At 41.5% G+C, this 12,097-nt stretch overlaps 1 protein-coding gene across 1 annotated transcript in view; it reads right to left on the bottom strand.

The window, feature by feature from the left end:
* Nucleotides 1-12,097, bottom strand: part of LOC128648947 (protein HIRA) — an 89,080-nt gene that overhangs the window by 28,648 nt on the left and 48,335 nt on the right. The window contains exons 19-21 of the mRNA XM_053701934.1: nucleotides 10,869-11,030; nucleotides 10,092-10,150; nucleotides 9,812-9,914 (exon numbers count right to left, since the gene is read on the bottom strand). Coding sequence (XP_053557909.1) covers nucleotides 9,812-9,914; nucleotides 10,092-10,150; nucleotides 10,869-11,030 — 324 coding nt within the window. The remainder of the gene's footprint in view (nucleotides 1-9,811; nucleotides 9,915-10,091; nucleotides 10,151-10,868; nucleotides 11,031-12,097) is intronic.

Raw genomic sequence — 12,097 nt, 5'->3', positions numbered from 1 at the left:
GTTGCTTGAGATAACAACAGTAAATTTAGACTCACTGGGGGCCAGTGTATGCCTGATAATACCTAATATAACACTGCACACTTTTCAGTAGTGAACGATCTTCAACCACCACTACTGTGGTGAATCTGAAGAGAGCTGGGAGAATCTGAAGATCTGGCTTGTGGGGCTCTTTTTAACAGCAGTGGTGGTTGGAGATAGTTCACTACTGAAAAGCACCGGTGTATGTGGGATGGCTTAGAACGGGTTTGTTATGTAGCTAGTAATCTTTTGTGAGGCAATGGAAAGGGGAATGGATGAATTCTATTTCAATCTAGCACCACCAGGGTCGAAGATAAGCAATTGATTCTATTTATCACATCCCATGTCATGGCTTACACTAAAGTCAATGTTTAAAGAGGCAACTACACACTCAGATTGTGTGCTGCTGTGTGCAGCGTTATATTAGGTATTATCAGGCATACACTGGCCCCCAGTGAGTCTATATTTACTGTTGTTATCTCAAGCAACCCTCAGAATACCACTCGCGCACTCACTGCAGGACAGTGACACTTCCATTCTCAGCAAGGTACACTCGGCACCCAGACATATCCATAATTACACTGTTAACGTGCAAACAGCTTGTGAGCAATACACTTCTTGGAAGTATAATTATTACTAGAGCAATCCTTATCAGAAAGGTTATGTGTTCTTGTTAGTATAATACACATTCCCTCTCTGGTCACCCAATCCCCTACCTGCTAGCTCTGGTCACAACAATTCTCCAACAATCTTTTTTTATCTGAATAATACACCGGTGCTTACACCGGTTGGAGATCGTTCACTACTGAAAAGCACCGGTGTATTATTTAGATAAAAAAAAAGATTGTTGGAGAATTATTGTACAAAATATAGGTATTGATGTGTAATAGTGTAATTGGAAACAAAGACCAAATTTAATAGAGCTCCTATGTTTCTCATCCTAGCGACTGTGGCTACGTTTGAATCACACGCCTTCACAACATTTGGGACATGTATTTCAGGGTATAACTTCAACCCTGGTGGTGCCAGATTGAAATAGAATTCATCCATTCCCCTCTCCATTGCCTCACAAAAGATTACTAGCTACATAACAAACCCGTTCTAAGCCATCCCACATACACCAGTGCTTTTCAGTAGTGAACGATCTCCAACCACCACTACTGTTAAAAAGAGCCCCACAAGCCAGAACTTCCGATTCTCACAGCTCTCTTCAGATTCACCACAGCAGTGGTGGTTGGAGACCGTTCACTACTGAAAAGTGTGCAGCATTATATTAGGTATTATCAGGCATACACTGGCCCCCAGTGAGTCTATATTTACTGTTGTTATCTCAAGCAACCCTCAGATTACCACTCGCGCACTCACTGCCGCACAGTGACACTTCCATTTATCACATCCCATGTCATGGCTTACACTAAAGTCAATGTTTAGAGAGACAACTACACACTCTCAATGAACTGAATGAAAGGAGCATGCAGGGACGAGAGGATCCTGTACTAGTGCTGCAGTTCAAGCTTTTGGGAGACGTCAGAGAAGGAGGAGTCAGGTGGCAATTTCAAAATGGCCAGATGAGATCTAGTAAGTGTATTTTCTGCCAAAGTTTATTTAGATGAAAATTGGGCTAGAGTTTGATGTAAAGATTGTTAATTAACTAATCTAAATAAGTAACAGTAATTTTTGGGTTGACTGTCCCTTTAATAATGTTCGCCATCTAACAGGAGCAGGGAAGGATAAGGTACCACCCTGTCCTTAAACTATATCCAATTTAGGAATCAAAGGTTCCTCATGCAATTTGGCCTCTGGAACCACTGAATTCGCCAAAAAAACTTCCTTAAAGAAGAAAGCGCAAATTCCTAAAACTAAAGTCCGATTCCTAAGCAGCCGCAGGTTTAGAGGCAGCAGACTCTGACCCAGAATGTTCATACTCTGAAGTCTCAGAAATAACTTCATCCTCTGATAACCCTATCAGTTAAATCCAATAAATTATCTGATGTACTCTGGGAAGGAGTGCAATATGTAACCTTTTGCTTGTGCTCAGCAGGGCGAGGTAAAGCATTACAGGCCGCAGACACCGCCATCTGAGCTGTGCAGTAACGTCTGGTGAAAAAATGGCCCCCTCCAGATGGAGGATCAGCATGTAGGGTACCTCACTAGACGACAACAACTCAGAGGTGGACGGCTCAGTGGTATCAAACATGGTTGATATTATTATCACATTATCAAGGCATATAGAACATAATTGGAGGGCGGTACTAAGGCCTCCTCACAATATAAACAGGAATTACTCTTTAGGAATAGAGGGCGTGCCCTCTAAGTAACAGAATCCTCCATCGCTAGTGCAATAACCGGAGAACTATAGAAAGAAAACTGCACATTTAAATCCCAATAGCTGGGGCACTCCCCACCTCCCATGACCCAGACAGTACAGAGAGTTAGGACTCCTCTCTAATAGACACCCGGTCAGGAAAGAGGGAAAGAATCACATGGTGCACAATGCAGGACCGTCCCTGCTATGAGAAAAAGTGCGCCAAGCTTGTAAGTTGCATGGCTCTCAAAGTGAAACAGCCTATAATCCCATAACATCTCACACATAAAAGCAGCATACAATCAAATAAACATATAAGATTATTCCCCCCTGTTCAATAATCCCCCTCAGGAGATATTAACCCTTGATTCTATACAGATAAAAGGAGTCACACTGTGACCCTGTCTTCTAGCGTTATCATACATGTATAAAAATTGAAACGATCTTACCAGAATCTATGCCTTGGAACAGGAACACGATCTTTCAAGTGTGACAGGTTAGTAGCATCGCTCCTGACATGGACTTGAGAGCAGAAAGCAGGCAGCGAAACTCGTCAACGCTGATTGCTTATGGAGCTGTTAATCTGATTTGGGATGGTTTCGCAGAAAGACTCTCCCTGCATCTCCGGACTCTTTCACCCATGCTCTCACTGAGAGGCTGACAGGAATACTTAAAACTCCAGTCCCATTGCGAAGAGTACTACCCACCATAAGACTACTCTGAATCTTCCAACACTTCTCTGCCAACCTCCTGTGACGAAAGGAAAAGAATGACTGGGGGATGAGGGGAGTGGGGAAAGTATTTAAGCCTTTGGCTGGGTTGTCTTTGCCTCCTCCTGGTGGCCAGGTTCTTATTTCTCACAAGTAATGAATGAAGCAGTGGACTCTCCTCCCATTAAGATGGAAAAAAAAGACACAGAATGGCACTCTACATATTATTTTAAACTGTGCTTAACAGGTTAAACTTCGTATTGGAAGCATTCCAAAGTACCAATAATTGATGAATGGCACCTGCAAGTCCACTCAACCTTTTTGGAAAAAACAAAATTTATGCTTACCTGATAAATTACTTTCTCCAACGGTGTGTCCGGTCCACGGCGTCATCCATTACTTGTGGGATATTCTCCTCCCCTACAGGGAATGGCAAGGAGAGCACACAGCAAGAGCTGTCCATATAGTCCCCCTCTGGCTCCGCCCCCCCAGTCATTCGACCGACGGTTAGGAGAAAAAGGAGAAACCATAGGGTGCCGTGGTGACTGTAGTGTATAGAGAAAGAAAATTTTTCAAACCTGATTAAAAAACCAGGGCGGGCCGTGGACCGGACACACCGTTGGAGAAAGTAATTTATCAGGTAAGCATAAATTCTGTTTTCTCCAACATTGGTGTGTCCGGTCCACGGCGTCATCCATTACTTGTGGGAACCAATACCAAAGCTTTAGGACACGGATGAAGGGAGGGAGCAAATCAGGTTACCTAAACAGAAGGCACCACGGCTTGCAAAACCTTTCTCCCAAAAATAGCCTCCGAAGAAGCATAAGTATCAAATTTGTAGAATCTGGAAAAAGTGTGCAGAGAAGACCAAGTCTTTGCCTTATATATCTGATCAACAGAAGCCTCGTTCTTGAAGGCTCATGGGAAGCCACAGCCCTAGTAGAGTGAGCTGTGATTCGTTCAGGAGGCTGCCGTCCGGCAGTCTCATAAGTCAATCTGATAATACTTTTCTCGAAAGAAGAGAGGTAGCAGTAGCTTTTTGCCCTCTCCTCTTACTAGAGTAAACGACAAACAAAGATGAGGTTTGTCTAAAATCCTTTGTGGCTTCTAAATAGGACTTTAAAGCACGAACTACATCTAAATTGTGTAACAAACGTTCCTTCTTTGAAACTGGATTCGGACACAGAGAAGGAACAAGTATTTGCTGGTTAACATTCTTGTTTGAACAACTTTCGGAGGAAAACCAGGCTTAGTACGCAAAACAACCTTATCTGAATGGAACACCAGATAGGGTGGATCACACTGCAAAGCAGATAATTCAGAAACTCTTCTAACAGAAGAAATAACAACCAAAACAGAACTTTCCAAGAAAAGTAATTTGGTATCTATGGAATGTAAAGGTTCAAATGGAACCCCTTGAAGAACTGAAGGAACTAAATTTAGACTCCAAGGAGGAGTCATGGGTCTGTAAACAGGCTTGATTCTGACCAAAGCCTGTACAAAAGCTTGTATCTCTGGCACAGCTGCCAGTCGTTTGTGTAAAGCAGGAATCTTAGGAATTTTATCTTACTCCAGGAGAATCCCTTGGATTCACACCAACAGATATATTTTTTCCATATTTTATGGTAAATCTTTCTAGTCACAGGTTTTCTGGCTTGTACCAGAGTATCTAGCACTGAATTTGAAAACCCACGCTTGGATAAAATCAAGCGTTCAATTTCCAAGCAGTCAGCTGCAGAGAAACTAGATTTGGATGTTCGAATGGACCTTGTAATAGAAGATCCTGTCTCAAAGGTAGCTTCCATGGTGAAGCCGATGACATATTCACCAGGTCTGCATACCAAGTCCTGCGCGGCCACGCAGGAGCTATCAGAATCACTGAGGCCTTATCCTGTTTGATCCTGGCTACAAGCCTGGGAAGGAGAGGGAACGGTGGAAACGCATAAGCTAGGTTGAACGACCAAGGCGCCACTAATGCATCCACTAGAGTCGCCTTGGGATCCCTGGATCTGGACCCGTAGCAAGGAACCTTGAAGTTCTGACGAGACGCCATCAGATCCATGTCTGGAATGCCCCATAATTGAGTCAACTGGGCAAACACCTCCGGGTGAAGTTCCCACTCCTCCAGATGGAAAGTCTGACGACTCAGATAATCCACCTCCCAGTTGTCTACTCCTGGGATGTGGATTGCAGATAGGTGGCAGGAGTGATCCTCCGCCCATTTGCTGATTTTGGACACCTCTCTCATCGCCAAGGAACTCCTTGTTCCCCTCTGATGGTTGATGTAAGCTACAGTCGTCATGTTGTCTATATAAATCCGGCCTTCGCTAGTTGAGGCCAAGCCCGGAGAGCATTGAATATCGCTCTCAGTTCCAGGATGTTTATCGGGAGAAGAGACTCTTCCCGAGACCATAGACCCTGAGCTTTCAGGGAATCCCAGACCGCGCCCCAGCCTAATAGACTGGCGTCGGTCGTGACAATGACCGACTCTGGTCAGCGGAAACTCATTCCCTGGGACAGGTGATCCTGGGTCAACCACCAACGGAGTGAGTCTCTGGTCATCTGATCTACTTGAATCATTGGAGACAAGTCTGTATAGTCCCCATTCCACTGCTTGAGCATGCACAGTTGTAATGGTCTTAGATGAATTCGAGGAAAAGGGACTATGTCCATTGCTGCAACCATCAACCCTACTACTTCCATGCACTGAGCTATGGAAGACTGCAGAATAGAGTGAAGAACTTGACAAGCGTTTAGAAGCTTTGAATTTCTGACTTCTGCCAGGAAGATCTTCATTTCTAAAGAATCTATTATTGTTCCCAAAAAGGGAACTCTTGTCAACGGAGACAGGGAACTCTTTTCTACGTTCACCTTCCACCCGTGAGATCTGAGAAAGGCTAGAACAATGTCTGTATGAGCCTTTGCTTTGGAAAGAGACGACGCTTGAATTAGAATGTCGTCCAGATAAGGTGCCACTGCAATACCCCTTGGTCTTAGAACCGCTAGAAGGGACCCGAGCACCTTTGTGAAAATTCTGGGAGCAGTGGCTAGCCCGAATGGGAGAGCCACGAACTGATAATGCTTGTCCAGAAAAGCGAACCTTAGGAACTGATGATGATCTTTGTGGATAGGAATATGTAGATACGCATCCTTTAAATCCACGGTAGTCATATATTGACCCTCCTGGATTGTAGGTAAAATTGTTCGAATGGTTTCCATTTTGAACGATGGAACTCTGAGAAATTTGTTTAGAATTTTTAAATCCAGAATTGGTCTGAAAGTTCCCTCTTTTTTGGGAACTACAAACAGATTTGAGTAAAACCCCTGACCTTGTTCCACAGTTGGAACTAGGTGTATCACTCCCATCTTTAACAGGTCTTCTACACAATGTAAGAACGTCTGTCTCTTTATTTGGTTTGAAGATAAGTGAGACATGTGGAACCTTCCCCTTGGGGGTATTTCCTTGAATTCTAGAAGATAACCCTGATAGACTATTTCTAGTGCCCAGGGATCCTGAACATCTCTTGCCCAAGCCTGAGCAAAGAGAGAGAGTCTGCCCCCTACTAGATCCGGTCCCGGATCGGGGGCTACCCCTTCATGCTGTTTTGGTAGCAGCAGCAGGCTTCTTGGCCTCTTTACCCTTGTTCCAGCCTTGCATTGGTTTCCAAGCTGGTTTGGTCTGGGAAGCGTTACCCTCTTGTCTAGAGGCTGCAGAGTTGGAAGCCGGTCCGTTCCTGAAATTGCGAAAGGAACGAAAATTGGACTTATTCTTAGTCTTGAAAGGTCTATCTTGTGGGAGGGCATGGCCCTTTCCCCCAGTGATGTCTGAAATAATCTCTTTCAATACTGGCCCAAAAAGGGTCTTACCTTTGAAAGGGATATTAAGCAATTTTGTCTTGGAAGATACATCCGCCGACCAAGACTTTAGCCAGAGCGATCTGCGCGCCACAATTGCAAACCTTGAATTTTTCGCCGCTAACCTCGCTAACTGCAAAGCGGCGTCTAAAATAAAGGAATTAGCTAACTGAAGTGCGTGAATTCTGTCCATGACTTCCTCAGACGGAGTCTCCCTACTGAGCGACTTTTCCAGTTCCTCGAACCAGAACCACGCCGCTGTAGTGACAGGAATAATGCACGAAATAGGTTGAAGGAGGTAACCTTGCTGTACAAAAATCTTTTTAAGCAAACCCTCCAATTTTTTATCCATAGGATCTTTGAAAGCACAATTGTCCTCAATAGGAATGGTCGTGCGTTTGGCTAGTGTAGAAACTGCCCCCTCGACCTTAGGGACTGTTTGCCATAAGTCCTTCCTGGGGTCGACCATAGGGAACAATTTCTTAAAAAAAAGGAGGAGGGACAAAAGGAATGCCTGGCTTCTCCCACTCCTTATTCACTATGTCCACCACCCGTCTAGGTATCGGAAAAGCATCAGGGTGCACCGGGACCTCAAGGAACTTGTCCATCTTGCACAATTTTTCTGGGATGACCAGATTGTCACAATCATCCAGAGTAGATAGCACCTCCTTAAGTAATGCGCGGAGATGCTCTAATTTAAATTTAAATGTCACAACATCAGGTTCTGCCTGCTGAGAAATTCTTCCTGTATCAGAAATTTCCCCATCTGACAAACCCTCCCTCACTGCCACTTCAGATTGGTGTGAGGGTATGACAGAAAAATTATCATCAGCGCCCTCCTGCTCTACAGTGTTTAAAACAGAGCAATCGCGCTTTCTCTGAAATGCTGGCATTTTGGATAAAATATTAGCTATGGAGTTATCCATTACTGCCGTCAATTGTTGCATAGTAACAAGCATTGGCACGCTAGAAGTACTAGGGGTCGCCTGCGCGGGCATAACTGGTATAGACACAGAAGGAGATGATGTAGAACTATGTCTACTTCCTTCATCTGAGGAATCATCTTAGGCAACTTTACTATTTGTGACAGTACTGTCCTTACTTTGTTTGGACACTATGGCACAATTATCACATATATTTGAAGGGGGAACCACATTGGCTTCCATACATACAGAACATGATCTATCTGAAGGTACAGACACGTTAAACAGGCTTAAACTGGTTAATAAAGCACAAAAACCGTTACTGTCTCTTTAAATGTTAAACAGGGCACACTTTATTACTGAATATGTGAAAAACTATGAAGGAATTATCCAATCTTTACCAAATTTTCACCACAGTGTCTTAATGCATTCAAAGTATTGCACCCCAATTTTCAAGCTGTTAACCCTTAAAATGTGGAAACCGGAGCCGTTTGCAATTTTAACCCCCCTACAGTCCCAGCCACAGCCTTTGTTGCGACTACACCAATCCCAGGGGGGTATTTGAAGCCTTCTAGGAACGTTTTCAGTGGATACCAGACCCTCACACATGCAGCTGCATGTACTGAACTCAAAAGTAACTGCGCAATAATGTCGCGAAAATGAGGCTCTGCATACTACAGAGAAAGGCCCTTCCTGACTGGGAAGGTGTCTTAACAAGTGCCTGGTGCTAAAAATGTTCCCCAATATTAAAAAAGTGTGAAATTCACTTCAAACTGCATATAATACTTAAATAAAGCAATCGATTTAGCCCCTAAAGGTGTCTACCAGTTTATAGCCCATACTAAGCCCTTTATTCTGTTTGAGTCTAAGAAAATGGCTTAACGATCCCCATGAGGGAAAAATGACAGCCTTCCAGCATTACACAGTCTTGTTAGAAAAATGGCTAGTCATACCTTGAGCAGAAAAGTCTGCAAACTGTTCCCCCCAACTGAAGTTCTCTCAGCTCAACAGTCCTGTGTGGGAACAGCAATTGATTTTAGTTACTGCTGCTAAAATCATACTCCTCTTTTAAACAGAACTCTTCATCTCTTTCTGTTTCAGAGTAAATAGTACATACCAGCACTATTTTAAAATAACAAACTCTTGATAGAAGAATAAAAAACTACAACTAACACCACAAACTCCTCACCATCCCCGTGGAGATGCTACTTGTTCAGAGCGGCAAGGAGAATGACTGGGGGGGCGGAGCCAGAGGGGGACTATATGGACAGCTCTTGCTGTGTGCTCTCCTTGCCATTCACTGTAGGGGAGGAGAATATCCCACAAGTAATGGATGACGCCGTGGACCGGACACACCAATGTTGGAGAAAATGACATAGCAATTGATTGACCAAATTGCTAAACATATTAAATATTCAGATATAAACACTAGTAACACAGACTACCTGTTACCTGTATTTACTATGTCACATATTTGGAATGTGCACAGTTTGTTACAGTCTTTTTCTTTCCCCACAGCTGCTGGAGATATATTTATTTAGGTATATTTTATTGTGTATAATCTTCCATTACTGCTGATTTAATGTTTGTTTATTTTTACACATATTGTTAATGCCCCATACAATACTCATGAAAATGTGGAAACTGACCAGATCATTTAATATTTTTGATTTATTTGTATTCATTTCCACCCTGGCAACTATATTAAAATGTACTTTATTTCAAGTATTGTCTGCATAATGGTTTGTATTTTATTAGTTTTTTTCAGTGTAATAAAAGTTATTAAAAAAGTAAGATATGTGGGGAACTGCTGCCATGTAGCTCTGAAGTATTTTATAACATGCAATAGAGCAGAAAATTATTTTTGTGGATGTGGTCAGATCTTACAGCTCCTCTGATAAAATACTGCACACAATTCACAGTCAATAAGATCTAGATTAGATGACATTTTAATAATCTCATGAACTGAACTTTTCTATCTATCCAGATGTGGTTCTTACCATGAAGCAAGAGAGGGATTGAAGCAGTATGCTTTCCCATTGGATAGGCTGAGAACTGGGATCCCCCTCTGTGTCAGTAGTGTCTGGGAAACCGTCATATTACCTGAGAAAGGGAACACAGAAATTCATCCAACACTTATAAAAGAAAAACAGTTACAGAGAGGTGCGTTACTATCATTGGCAGACTAATTGATACCCAGTAAGTACTTTTATTTAAAAGACTGAATACTTATCACCTGACAAATTACATTTCATTGCACACAGCATATTTATAGGGTACCTGATAGCATGGGTTGTAAAGACTCGTCCTTTATTACAATAGTCTGTTTCTGGACATCCCTGCAGTAAGAAATAATGAAAAACAATTCTAAATACTGTTTATGCAGCACAGAACTTAATTCCATTTTAATAATATTGCCAAAATGCAGAAACATCTATATAATACAGAATCATACAATGACAGATAAAAATAAAATAATATATATATATTAAATTTAAAGAGACATGAAACTCAACATTTTTATTTCATGATGTAGATAGAGCATGCAATTTTAAAGCAACTTTCCAATTTACTTCTATTTTCAAATTTGCTTAGGTCTCTTGGTATCTTTTGTTGAAAGAATAGCAATGCACAGCTGGGAGCTACCTGAACACATTTGGTGAACCGATGACAGACATATGTGCAGCCATCAATATCCAGCTAGCTTCCTGTAATGTATTGCTGCTGCTGCACCTACATAGGAATGCTTTCTAATCAAGAATACCAAAAGAAGCAAGCAAATTTAATAGTAGAAGTTGTAAAGTTGTTAAAAATTGCATGTTGTCTGAACCATGCAAGTATAATTTTGACTTTACTGTCCCTTTAAGCTGATCACACTCATAGTTTGAGAAGAGACTTCAAATGTCATATTTCTAGCTTTAAAGATAGCCCTTTGTTTTGTTTTGCATTTTTTTGTTAAACAATACTTAACATTGTTTGTTACAATTCCAGCCCTACTGTAGAATACAGAGACTGTTGAGAAGAGATGTATGTGTGTATCTGAGTATGTATACTCACCAGACTGACAGAGCAGCAGAGGCTGTGAGAGCCATGACATAGGAACCCGTGCACTGTAACGTGGATATTGGGGAGGGCAAAATAATGGGTGGGAAGACACGCCTGCCGCTGCCGGAAAACATGGACAGCATTCGCTTCTCACACGCAACACATACCACTTCACTGTGAAGAAGAGAGTAAAAAAATGAGTAGTGTTACTTCTAATATAGTGATTTCAATGTCACATTTTAGTTATGATTTTATTTATAATACAGAATGCTCTTGGAGGAGAAAATGTGAAAATAATTTGACATTGTTGCTAGTTTAAGTTTTAACTAAAATGTAAAAATATGGTTTCTGCTTTTTTAATTGAAAATGCAAACCCATCAGGCTACATGCAAACACAAATAAAGAAATGATGGCACCACCTTATGCAGGACCTCTTCATTTAAAGGGACATTATACACTAGAGTTTTCTTTGCATGAATGTTTTGTAGATGATCCAGTTGTATAGCCCATCTGGTAGTGTTTTTTAAAATAAAAAAAAAGATAAAGTATAGTTTTGCTTATTTTTTTAGAACATTGTGATGATTTTCAGACTCATAATCAAACCCCCCCCCCCCAGTGTCAGATGTATACGTGTGTTTACAGACTACTGCTGGCTCCTGTTTATGTTATCTGTCTTTGCATATGCAGGCAGGGGGATGGTCTGCACTTCCCGCTTTCCCAGCCCCTTTTAGTGGGTGTCCCCACCAAACTGGAAGCTTCTAAGTAAGTTTTTAAAACGTTTTATTCTGGATTTTTAGATCAGTATCTGTGCATATTCTTCATTATAGTAGTGACTATTACACACAGCTATATGGAATTTGGTGTATACTGTCCCTTTAACCAGATAATGTTTCATGTTTTTGAGCTGGAGTTCCAGGTTTAATTTTCAAATTTAGAGAAAGGTGAAATCAGAATGTCTTTCAGCTGTTTGTTTTTTTTGGCATAAGTAAGAAAAAAAGAACAATGGCAATAAAACACCTTTTTTCCCATTTTCCATAAACAGCATTTCTTAAATGTTTCACACACACATCTTATGGGTTACACATTTATCATCTGTTCACCTTCCCAAAACACCAACATTTAGAATTTTGTAGATCAGTTACTAAATAAAAAATACAAATTAAAAGATAAGGGCCTAGATTACAAGTTGTGTGCAATTAATAACATTTTGCACTCAACCCAATGTCATGATCAGATATTAA

The sequence above is a fragment of the Bombina bombina genome, chromosome 2 (assembly GCF_027579735.1).
Source record: "Bombina bombina isolate aBomBom1 chromosome 2, aBomBom1.pri, whole genome shotgun sequence".
In the NCBI taxonomy this organism is placed as follows: Eukaryota; Metazoa; Chordata; class Amphibia; order Anura; family Bombinatoridae; genus Bombina; species Bombina bombina.
This window is presented reverse-complemented; position numbering and strand designations above follow the sequence as displayed.